Genomic DNA, 12,853 nt, shown 5'->3' on the forward strand with positions numbered 1-12,853 from the left:
CATAGTTTTGATGTTTGTGTTTTCATATTTTATAATATAGAATTTTTTTTTTTTTACTATGTAAATATTGTGTGCAGGAGTACCAATTGCTAAATAAATATTTGCAGTCAGCGCCAATGATCTCGAGGGCATTGTACCGTCTTGTAGCGCCATTGTGCTTCAGGCGTCCAAGGTCCATTGCTCACAAACCGTTCTGGATCCCAACCCCATCTCTTTCCCACTGATAATAAAAGGCAAAATATCAAAAATAAATCTTTAAAAATTCAAAAACTATATAAAACATAACCCTCTTTATTTTGCTTTTGCCCAGTCACTTTTAAATTCTTTCAGGAAAATCTAAAGGTTTTAGGTTCAGTCCCCACACTGGGCAACCCACAAGCCATCACCGTTCGTTGCCTCGAGCAATGTAGACTGACGCCATAATAAACAATACTGTAAGTTGCTTTGAATGAAAGCAACTGTTCTGTCATCCCGTGTAGTTCAATATACCCCAAACCCAGTGGCACACTCAGTTTGCGCCCACTCACGTCTGCACAGGACTACGCCTCTGTCTCTCTCTCTCTCTCCCTTTCTCTGCCTTGAAGGCAGCATTGAGAGATGGCAGATTTGTCAGTGTCAGCAGACCGCAGTGTTTGCAGCGGCAGGGAGTGGACACACTCACTCTGTCACCCACACTCACGCAGCGCACGCTCACTCAGCTGTAGGGATTTTATCAGAGAGGGTAAAACTCACATCCGTCTTAACTGCTGTTTCTCTTTCTCTGCCGGTCTGTGCTCGACCTCTCTTGGACCCCGTGACTCTGCAGTCTCTGTACACAACGGGGCAGAATGCCGGCACAACCCCTCTGGTCTTCTCTCAGCCAACCCAGCAAATGAACGCACAGCCTCAGAGCCGCCCGGTGAGTGCCTGCGATTCCATGTCATCTTTTTAAATCAGACAAGCGCTTTCGTTTATGGTGTGGTTTGTGGTCATTAGTTGGTGCTGTTTAAGGTACATATAACATAGCTTGCGTCATTACTTCCTTTCGGGAAGTGCGCTGCATATGCCATGCACAGCTTGTGGTTTATGTTTGTGGGTGATCATTCTTACCTCTCGCTTCTTTTCTTTCTCTCTGATTCTCCCTCTCTGCCATGCCGCTCTTTGCCTTCAATCAGTTTGCCCCTGGGCCTCGTCCTACCCATCACCAGGTAATGTATACAAATGCATGGCCTCCTTTCTCACACCTCATACGCTTTCTTAGTCTAACGTAACACATTGATCGTGTTCAATGCGATCATTCTGACAGAGATTCTTTACAACTAATGTACTCGGGAACGAGAGCTGGAAATGTTGTCATGGGCCGCAAAATTTTCCACAATGGCAGTGGTTCCCAACTTTTTGGACTACAAGACCATAACCTGATATGTACCCCTGGTACTAGTAGACAGTTTTGTGGCCTATGACAACATTTCCAGTTCTCGTTTCTGAATTGCAGTAAGATTCATGTCATGAGATATTGTCTACATCACAAACAATAAATGTAAAATTGCCTAATACTCTGTCTGTAATGGAGGTTTTATATCAGTAATATAAAAAAAACCCACTTACATTCAATTGTAAAGGGGTTGCTTATACTTTAGCCAGTAGCCAAACCTTGATATAGCAGATTCTTAAATTGATGTCTTAAGACAAAGAGCCAGAAGGATAGTTGATTTGTTGAAAACATTCTTTAAATGTTTTATTAGCTCTTTATGAATTATAATCATATACAAATACCTCTATACAGTATGTTTAAAAGTGTATCTAGCCCAGCACACAGCATCGTTTTGGATTTTTGCTAAGTTTGCAAAATATACACCATAAAAGCTTATCAGGTCATCATGATATGCTAGCATATGTACATGGCCAGACATGTAGCCTTTCAAAGTATTGTCAAGTCGATTCTGAGCTTAATTAATAACAACAGATGGCACTGCATACTTGAGAAACAGCTGTAATCTGCTTGTTTCCAAATCATTACACTCGCATAAACCTAAAATAATCAGTCATAAAGTTCTAAAAGGTTGCAGCGAATTACAAGGGTGTTCACAATGGGCTGCGCTTGCATTAATTTTGCGTCATGAAAGCATTTTGAGCCGAGGTGAAATGTATTTATTTATCCGAACGCACAAGCACTTTTCTTCATGAGCATTTGAGTATATGGATAAAACTAGAGTAGAGTGCCATCTGCTGTTAAAATCTAAGATCAGAGAGAATAGCGACGCATTTGTCTCAGAGTCCACGAATAGATTCTGTATCGATTCATCGTTGCAGCCCTAAAGCTTACAAAGTATGCACGGTTACAAAAAAAAAAAATTGATTCATATGCAATGTAGAATGTACATGTAGTATACTTTGGCATCAAGTGAATCAGGAATCAATGTATCATAATCTTTTTTGGTTTGGACCAAATTTACTAAGAGAACTGAACTACAAGTATAAGCACACCCTTAGACCTCAGCATTTTTTTAAAAATTTCTTTTGTGTTTGGTTGAAGAAAATAATTTATACTGGTTTGAAATTACATGAAGGGGATTAAATGTTGACAAAACGCTTTTTAGAGAACTCTCTTTAATGACTCATAATTGGTTGTTTCTTAAGTGACACTAATGATTGATCATGAAAATAACGGTCCATCGTGGTTAAGCATTGTGACTTTTTGCTGAATGTAACATTTTTATATTGATTGCACAGAGTGATTTTTGGCAGTATCTTGCAATCCATTTAACCAGACAAAAACACACACACACAAAAAAAGTGAGAGATGTGATAATATATCAAAAAAGAAACTCATACAGGTTTGGAATGACATGGATTAATAGAAAAGAGTGAACTGTAACTTTTAAAACATGTCTTGTAGTGTGCTTAATCTATTAGAGAGTGTGTTTGCTACTGTGAGTTTAAATTGTTGCTGTAACAAAATAAATATTTCTGTTCAGAAGTAATAGCCAGGTGTCTGTAGAAGTCCATTGTAAGCTTGACTAGCTACATTCAGTGTTCACTCTGTCTTTTTTTTTTTTTTTTTTTTTACACTTTTGACACACAGACAGAAACACGCATTCAGAAATACTCGTCAGTGAACACACTGTTCAGCAACATATGCAGTGTAGAATTGTTCGTGTAATTTCATTGATCCTTGTAGATTGCTGGGATGTATAATTCCGCCTGACTCCACAGTAAGGACCTTAGAGACCTAAGTGTCAAGTGAACACTATAATGCAATGAGCAGCTCTTTTTTTATTATAAATAACTATGCTCTAAATAATTTTCTTGAAGTGCCACCTGTAGTTTTAAAGTGATAGTTCATCCAAAAATTCATGTCATTCCAATTTTAAAAGGTTTGCTTTCTTCCATTAAACACCTAAGGAGAAGTTTTGCGGTATGTTCCTGTTACTTTCTTCGCTACAATTTAGATGCGACCAAAGGCTTTCAAGCTCCAAAATCTAAACAAAAGCATCACTGAAGTATTTAATAACACTTTTGCACTGTAATTCAAGTCATATAGTATCTTTGTGTCTATGCATCTTCATCTGGGTGTGTTGTTCCTTGTCTGTATTATTATCCTGTGATTCATCCCAGTGAGCTTTCAACTTCTGTCTCTTTAAATATTGTCACTTTAACTTGCTTCTGTTCAAGCCAATTTATCTTTCATCTCATTTAACGAGCGTCTGTGAGGTTAGCTGATTTCAGGTCCTGTTCCTTGTGCGTTTCCACACAAAGATGATGTCACTTGGCTACCCAAAAAGCAGAGCATAGTGCCCTCTTGTTTTGTAAATGGCTTTCCCTGAAGGAAAGGCTCTTTGCATGCTCTGTACTGCAGATCTCTCCTTAAGTGTGTGTGTTAGTCTCTCTCTATCCCTCCATACCAATTAGTGCATTATCCCATTAGCTTCTCTCTCTTTCCTGCTTCAATATTCAAGGGAGGATTCAGACCCATTCAGGTAATTTGCAGTCTTGAGGAAAACGCATGGCATGAAGTCCTCTGTTTCTCTTTCTACATCATCTTCCTGCTTCCCAGCCCAGTCAACTGCACTGCAGCTACCCACCCCGAAGACAGCAGAATCCTCCATTTCAGTTTACCTTTCCTCTGTTTATGTTGGTCTGATTGATTTTAAAGTGCTTGCTGTATTTTTATTTTGTTAGGGTTGCATGTCGACTGGTTTCTTTCTATATGCATTGATTACTTCCTGTTGGAACTGGTTGTCGGTGGGCGGATTCACTGTTCTGCAATGTTGTAATGCTCTAGGAAACATGACTGCTAAAATGCAGACATTGAGACTGTGGCTGTTATAGGAGGATTTTCATGTTGCTTTTTAGCTGTTAGAAGCTGTTGTCTTCAGTGAAATTAGTGACATGTTTATTGATGATGGTTTTTTTATTGCACTGGTGGTAATAAATACTATTCAATAAACGTGCAATTAAATTGTTTTAATTAAAGCATATGGTTGATGGGTACAATGAGGAGGGAAAAAAACTAAGTAGGGAAAATTGATTCAAATAACCCAGTATGTTGAGGATTGATCTGCTTGTGCTGGAAGAAGAAAACGCTGGGGAGTTGAATCACTTGCTTTGCCAGCAGGGTAGCGACATATATTGCGACATATAGCATGTTGAGGAATGGTAAAAAAAATATATATTTTTGAAGGAAGTCTCTTATGCTCACCAATTCTGCATTTAATTAATTTAAAATGTTAATATTGTGAAATAGTATTGCAATCTAACAGGAAAAAAAACTTAAAAAAAAGACGAAATTTCAGCAGCCATTACTTCAACCTTGGTGTCATAAGTTGCTTCAGAAATTATTCTAATATACAGAATCATTAATGTAATTTTACTTTCGACTCGTGGCTCTGTAGATCCAGAAGTTGACACATTTTGGTGTATTATTTGTGAACCATAAACTGCTTTTACAAGCTGTCACTCATGACCCAAGAATCATAGCTTATTTAATATCTTAACGTAAAAATATGCTGATTGTTGTCTAAAACTGGACAGTATCATTTGATTTAAACAGCCTATAGTCTTTTCATTAAAAAGCATCATTGTCTCTGTGTATGATAGAAAGGTCAGAAGAAGATCTGTCCTACTTTGTCCTTACAATTTATGTTTAAAAAAAAAAAATAAGCCGCTTAGCAGAGTGATATTAAAATAATCTCTAAGCTCGTAATGTTAACTTTATAATGTGATGTGGCATCGAGACTGTCAGGAACTCTGAATAAAATGAACGGACCGCAGAACTATTATGCCAAGAGTAGTTTCAGTCCAGGGATGGAAATGTAATTCACGAGCAGTCAAAATGATCGTTTAGAGGCAAATGATTACACTCAGAATTATAAAAAAAAGTTTTTAAATTATTGCTTTTGCCTTCATGTCGTCCCATCTTAAAAAGCACTGTCACGTTGCCTACCAATTTGGTGCAGCATTTTAATTGGAAGTGTGCCTATGATGCCTTAAAATGCTCCCTCTGTAGGTAGAGCTGCTGGCTCCCGATCATCTGTGGCAGTTAGAGTAATGATGCATCTGCAGATAGTACAGCCACTGTCTGTGTTCAAAGAGCAGCATGCTGACTGTCCTTAAGAGAACCCTGCTTTATTGGCCACACCCACAGTCTCCAATTACTGTGTGTTTTGGTGTCCTGTCAGCATCAGAGAGTTCAAGAAAGACTTTTTACCAGTGACAAGCTTCTCCCATCCGCTTAATAATTCAAATCCTTTTCGCATCGCCATCCCTCACTTGTAGGGTATGCTTTAAATGTTTGGGATCTTTTTAATTAAAGGTTTCTGTTGGATCGATCAGTCTCGAGCAAAAAGTGCTTCGCATGATCTATACTTGTTCGCCTACGTTAATTTTAGAATTTGTAAATATGTCATGGTCTGATGATTGTCGTTAAATGGGATGTTGATATGCGCAAATGTTTGGGGTTGGTGGGTTTTATTTTATTCGGTTATTCTTTAGAAATGAAGCATGAACGAATGAATAGGTTTGTCATTCCTGAAATGTAACAGTGTGACTTATACATAATTAAGCACCCAGAATGAGAGAGACACCCGTATTTAGCCGTGGTGTGTATGTGGCCCTTATGACTCGTGTATTTCCGCCACTGTTAATACACTGATTCAGTGTAGGTCCGGGTGTCAGTTTGTTTGGATGAAAAATAATGATTCACTGTTGTTGTTTGGCATTGGTACATAGTCGCAAGTGTGAGATGCTTGTGTCAACAGGTCTATTTGAGGGATTTATTAATAGGAAGTTCCCTTCGTAGTATAGCAGAAAAGTCGCTTTAGTTTGCTAGTTCTCATCAGAGTTGAAAACAAAAAGCACCCCAGTGTGAAACCATTGTAGCTGAAATCTTAATGCTTTTGTACCAGTGCATGTTACTTAGAACGACATGTTTGTCTTTGTTTCCTGCATGCTTTTTAGTTAAGTAGTTTTACAGATGTGTTTACTTCTTCGTTGGACTTTAACATGGCTGAAATGTTACACTTCGGTTTGCCAGAGCAACATAACTGATCTCTCCTCTCTCTCTTCACAGTTTTTTCAGAGGACGCAGATGCAAACGGCGCGGCCCACCATTCCAAGCAACAACCCTCCCATTCGGCCCACGTCTCAGACCCCCGCAGCAGCGGTCTACCCCCCTAATCAGCCCATCATGATGACCATGGCTCCCATGCCCTTTCCTTCCCCACAGACAGCGCAGTACTACATCCAGCAGGTCAGACAGCACAGGACTGCAGACGGGAATCACATTACACTTACTATATCTGGACTGTGTTTACATCAGGATGTTTTAATGTGCTACACTTTGTTTGTTGTGTTATGTATAAATTTGATTACAGATTTTTTTTCCGGTTAATGCTTTTTGTTGTTATATTTCACTCATTTGTTGTTTATAATTTTACAGTACCGTCACAGTGCTCCTCCATATGTGGGGCCTCCTCAACAGTACCCAGTACAGCCCGCTGGACCCAGTACCTTCTATGCTGGACCCAGTCCAGGGGACTTTCCTGCACCTTATGGTGAGATTAGCACCCTCTTTTGCTCCTTGTTGGTCACCTGTGGATTGCTGTTCACTTTCTCATGTAGTCTGCTGACTTGCTGTTTACTGTGTTAATGTTTTATAGTAAGTCAACATTTTTTAAATACAGAAAAAAACAGTATTTTTAGATTAATTAGGCTGATGTGAACCTTCACATATTTGGGTCATATTTGCTTTTTTTTTGGAAGGGTTGGGTATTAAAATGTATTAATTGTTTATATTTAGAATTTTTTGCACATAGCATAGCCTGCATTCATGCATTTATATTTGTAGTTTCCTTTAATTTGCATGCATGTTGAGCATTATGTTTTTCAGCATATTTAGAAATTAAATGTAGACTTTGCTGTATACACTTTTCATTGATTTAATCGGAAATAATCAATAAAATAATTTGGTTAATGTTTAACCTGGAACTTGTTGTTGTGTGTGGTTTGTTAGCAGCAGGACCTCCCTACTATCCCGGGCAGCCCATGTACACACCATCTCCATCCATTATAGTGCCTACACCACAACAACCTCCACCTGCTAAGAGGGAAAAGAAAACAGTGAGTGTCAACAATGTGTACATCGAGTGTCTTTATAAAAAGATGTAAACTGGAATACACAATTTATTTATTCTGCAATGTTAGTAGATGATGATTCTAATGCTTTATCATTAAGCTGTCTCTCTTTTTTTTATCCTTTAAGATCCGCATCCGAGACCCCAACCAGGGTGGCAAGGATGTGACAGACGAGATATTATCAGGGGTGGCCGGAAGTCGGAACCCAACCCCACCTGTGGGACGGCCCTCCTCCACTCCTACACCTCCACAGGTAAGACGGCCAATCACAGAGATCAAATCAAATGCAAAAACACATATGCACAGTTTTACAGTTTTAGCTTGATATTGCTCCCTCTTTAATTATGACTTGTGGCAGTAAGCAGCCATCCAGAAAGTCAAATGAAGTCTGAACACCATAGCAACCTCACTGACTGACTTTGTAGCCACACTGCCCAAGTTTCCATTCCTTTATAATCAGGAGTTTATCTTCTTATCTAAAGCCACAGCTTATGTCCGTGGGTCAGCACCTTTACTTAAGAGTTTGATCTTTTACCCACAAGCCACCGATTTTATGCTATGCACTTTTAATGAAGACCTTTTTATATATGTGTGTATATATATATATATATATATATATATATATATATGTCAATATATGTTTATTTTTAGAATTTAAGATGTTTCAATCTTGCATATTTTGTCACACGTGTTGTAGTTGTGCCTCATGATTGTTCGTGTCATCCTGATCCCTGTGTGTTCCCTTTACAGTGACTCCTCATCTACACTCTCTCTCTGTGCCGAATCTAAAATAGGGGTTTTTAAACTATAGTCCACAGACTGTAAGAGGGTGCAGGGTGTATGTGTCCAAAGTAATAGAACAATATTTTATGAAATTTATTTAAACCGAAAAGAAAAAAATAGATGCAGTCTTTTTAATCTAAAAACACGTTTTGTTTATCTCTCCAGTGTCATAACATATATTGTCCTTAAATAGTTTAAAATAATCTTTTCAAAAACATTTTTAAAAAATCCTCCAAACCCCCAAATTTTTAAGAATAATTAAATTTGAGTTGTGTCTTTATGTACAGGGTTCATACGGTCATGAAAAAGGAAAAAGGAAAAGTCATGGAGTTTTAAAACAGTAATTTCCTGAAAATCCAGAAAAATCAATTAACCCAGAGAGTTTTTTAAAAGATTATCAGAATTACTAGCCTGGATCAGACTGGAGCCTGTGTCTTTTTCTGCTGCTCTTTTAGTCACTAAAATAATTTAGTTTTGTTTTTTTTATGGATAAGTGGTTGTATTTTTTTTTTCGTTTCTTTATTAAGTTAATAAATAAGTCATATAATATTACTAAATTATTTAATTTTAGTTAACATATGCTATGATCATTTAAACAGATTTTTATTCTTATGTAAAATAATTGAAAATTAGGTCATGAATATTGTCTAAAAAAAGTCATGGAAAGGAAGAATCAATGCAAAGGAAAAATGTGTATGAACCCTGTACATAGATATATATATTTTTTTATTTGCTTGCTCACTACTTGATTTGTAACAATATATATGCTATGTATTATAATATGTAATGTAATACTTATTAATGGTAGTTTAGATAAATTAAATAATTGATAATGTATTACTTCTATTCTGACTGAATAATGACTGTACATTTCTTTGTAATCTAAATCTAAAGTTGCATTCAAATTAATTTGAACTTTTTACATTAAGTATAAATTAGTTTCAGTACAAGAGGAATAATTTGAGGGAAATTCCACCTAATCTAAGGCACTGTCCCTGTAGATGGAGCACTATGTTTTGACACTTCCTCTGTCTTTTCTCCCTGAACGTTAACAGTGTTCATCTCTCCTCTGCTCTCTTTCCCCTTTTCCTCCCCATGTTTCGTTCATTTGTGCCTCTCTGTCTTTTCCATTCTCTTTATTTTCTGTTTTTCCTGCTCTGTCTGTGTGCTGCATACGTGCTTGTGCCTTGTGTCTCTCTGTTGCTAGTTTTTATGTCACCCTCATTATCCTCACATTTTGTTCCTCAAATCCCAGCAGCTGAACAGCCAGGTAGCGGATCACGGCCACGGCATGTATAACATGGACAGCACCCCGCTCCTTTCTTCATCCATCGACTTGAAAGCAGGTCAGGCTTTGGTTCAAAGGTTCAAAAATTGGTCACAGGTCTGAGAGTTATAGACAGCATGGAATAAACAAGCCAAATGCAAATGGTAAATTCAACTAATTAGGATCATTAGGATAAACTACTACTTATATCATAAATTCTCATATTCACCAAGTGATGTAGATGTAGCCTGCACTGGTTCGCATGTCACGCCCTTGTATTTATAACCGTGAAGGTGTAGTTGTTGCATTTTGTGTCCAATGTAAAATCTGAGTCCTAGCTACAGTTGAGAACCACTGTTTTTCAGCCTTTAATGTTTTTAAGGTTATGTAAAAGGTCACATTGAAAGCATACACTGTATACTGCATAAATAAAAATACATGCTTTTTATATACATTTATCATTTTAGAGAGATTTACAAATTTGTATTTTGGTGTTTAATTTTGAATCATATTAAGTAGTTTAAGTGCTTTTCATGATGCTTAATTTGCTTAATTTTATATTACTAACAAAATCATTGCTTATACATTGTGTATTCTTTTATTAATATATTTACGAGTGCATATTCAGTTTAATTTTGAATTATTTTTATCCAAAACAAAGCTTAAGAGCACCACTTTCATAATGTTGCTTACTATATATTACCAACAAAATCTGTGCAAATATATGGTGTATGCTATTAATTAATTCTTTTCTTTATATTTAATGTATATTCTACTTTCTATTTTTTATATTTAATTTTCACAGAGAAACTACATTACTTTAAAGCTGTTGCTTTCTGTTACATTGCCAACAATATCACAACAAATATGTTGTAAAGTTTTTATATCACTTTGATTTACTTTTTGATGATATATGATTCTCACAAAAACCTTGAGCAAACTGTAAAATGAATTTCTATTTCCTCATGATTTTATCAGTGTGTATTTTATATATTTAAGTACCGTACTATATCGGTTTATATAGCTCTAATGCATGTCCTTGTTTACTTTATGGCTCTAGATGACAAGCCAAAACTAGAGTTTGCCTCGCAAAGATCTGCATCCCCTGGATTGCGGCAGCCAGAGACTCCACTGGAGAGAAGAGATCCCAGTAGCCCAGTCCAGGCGCCCTCTCCCCCACAGAAAACTGAGCTTCCCCCCTCCGGCCCAGAGACGGCCTCAAGTGTAGCTACATCCTCGACTCCTTCCGTACCTGCCTCAACAGTGGAGTCAGCTGACACCCCGAGCCCATCAGCTGAGCCCGCCCCCACTAAAGCTATCACACCCGAACCTGAAAGCTCAGAGCCGGAGAAATCCTCCTCAGAGCAGCCCTCACCTCAGAGCCTGTCTACGTCCCCTGCCCAGCCTGAAAAGGCCATCAATGGGCTGACGGACACCGATGCTGCTCCCTCGAGTGAAGACTTGGAATCCCAACCCAGGGAAGTCTCTCCATTGCTGCCTACTTCCAGCGTGCCCCAGTGCCCCAGCCCGGAGCCCAGGCCCATCACACCGGCGCTGGAGGCCGAGTCTGTGACGGGAAAGGCGGATAACCCCTCGTCCCCTGCTGAGGACAGCACTGGATGCCCCGTCACTCCGTCCCTCTCCTCCTCCACTACTGCTGCTATCTCCACCACACCTGCTCCTCCTCCAGGCCTCACGCACCCAAGTCAGGTTTCTGCAGGGTCAGCCAAGAGCCCGTCTACAGGAGCAGAGCTCAAGGAAACAGGGAAGGAGACCGAGGCCTTGCCGGACAAGAGAGGCGAGCCCTTCTTGCAGTCCAGAAAAAGCTCAAGTCAAAGTGAGTGGTCAGAACATACTGCCAAGATGAATTGCCATGATGTAGGGGTCGGTTGAATAACACAAGTCTTTTCTTTACGCAGCTACATCTAGTGCACCAAAGACCTGGAAGAAGCCAAAAGAGGACATACCTGTAGGGCAAGATCAGTGTCCAGACAAAGAGGTAAAATAATTTAGCATATGTGCTTTTTGGGTCCATTAAATTAATGCATCTAACTTTTATTACATTTATCTTTTACATTTATCTTCATAATACTTCAAATGCATTATAATTTTTCTGTATAACAGTTATTTCAAATGAGCAAAAATTAATAATCATAACAGACCTTTTGTTTGCATTAGTCTCTAAGTGCTATTTATATATGCAGCAGTGTTTCGAGAATTTTTTTATGTGATTTGACAAATGCAGTTGCTTATCTTCGAATTAGTTTAAGAAAGCTTAAAGTGTGTGCATGTGTGTGTTTTTGCTAGGAGGACATGGATGAGTCCTCCATGGAACCTGCTGCAAAGAGTCCCAGTCCTCCTCCTGTGGAGGTGGAGAGGAGGCCGTCAGCAGGAGCTGTGCTTGAGGAGAACGGAGAACAGGAAGCAGAGCCTCTGAGAAACGGGGCTGAACACGCCTCTGAAACCGAAAGCAGTGACAGCACACACCCGCCTGCAGTCAAAGAGCCGCTGATCAAAGCACTGCCACGTAAGGCCATCTCTCTACAAACTTCTGTAGTTTCCCGCATGTGTATCTGCCAGGTTTTACCATTAGAAACATTTTTGCTCTTCTGCAGAGCCTGCGGAGAAGAATGGAAAGAAGCAGTATGACAGAGACTTCCTGTTGGGCTTCCAATTTATGCCTGCATGTGTGCAGAAACCAGAGGGGCTTCCTCCCATTTCTGATGTTGTTCTGGATAAGGTCAGACAATATTACATAACAGTTCATAAAAAAGGTTAAAACAATAGCTTCTACTGTATGAACACAGCCCTATTTTGAACATATATATATATCATGGTTTTCAAAGCAATGTCTATTAAAGTTAATAATTGAAAATTCTCATAGAAATTTCTCTTGTACAATAATTAATTTGCACCGCCCTATTAAAATGACTGCTATGGAAATAAAGGGATATTGTAACCTGATTATGGCCGTCTGTTAAATCCTTGTAAAACTCATTACTGCTCGTGTACGGAGCGGTAAGTTGCTCTTTAAGAGAAGCCTAATGTGTTTCTGCCTCACTGAACAGATTAACCAAAATAAGCTGCCCATGCGGCCAGTAGACCCACGTGTGATTTCCAGAGGCCCGGACTTCACGCCAGCGTTTGCTGATTTTGGCAGACAGATTACAGGAGGCAGGGGAGCACCGG

General features: G+C 38.7%; 1 protein-coding gene across 7 annotated transcripts in view; it reads left to right on the forward strand.

Annotated features, from left to right (window-relative positions):
- eif4g3b (eukaryotic translation initiation factor 4 gamma, 3b) overlaps positions 1-12,853 on the forward strand; it is a 34,943-nt gene that overhangs the window by 11,695 nt on the left and 10,395 nt on the right. For 2 of the 7 annotated variants that reach the window (XM_043224597.1, XM_043224600.1), the window contains exons 4-16: positions 806-898; positions 1,155-1,187; positions 3,939-3,959; positions 6,551-6,730; positions 6,920-7,034; positions 7,493-7,599; positions 7,742-7,867; positions 9,605-9,743; positions 10,725-11,501; positions 11,584-11,663; positions 11,972-12,191; positions 12,280-12,404; positions 12,733-12,852. In XM_043224597.1, the coding sequence (XP_043080532.1) occupies positions 806-898; positions 1,155-1,187; positions 3,939-3,959; positions 6,551-6,730; positions 6,920-7,034; positions 7,493-7,599; positions 7,742-7,867; positions 9,605-9,743; positions 10,725-11,501; positions 11,584-11,663; positions 11,972-12,191; positions 12,280-12,404; positions 12,733-12,852 (2,136 nt within the window). The remainder of the gene's footprint in view (positions 1-805; positions 899-1,154; positions 1,188-3,938; positions 3,960-6,550; positions 6,731-6,919; positions 7,035-7,492; positions 7,600-7,741; positions 7,868-9,604; positions 9,744-10,724; positions 11,502-11,583; positions 11,664-11,971; positions 12,192-12,279; positions 12,405-12,732; position 12,853) is intronic. The other 5 variants (XM_043224598.1, XM_043224602.1, XM_043224601.1 and 2 more) reach the window with 5 other exon arrangements.

This window comes from Puntigrus tetrazona, chromosome 23, assembly GCF_018831695.1.
Source record: "Puntigrus tetrazona isolate hp1 chromosome 23, ASM1883169v1, whole genome shotgun sequence".
In the NCBI taxonomy this organism is placed as follows: Eukaryota; Metazoa; Chordata; class Actinopteri; order Cypriniformes; family Cyprinidae; genus Puntigrus; species Puntigrus tetrazona.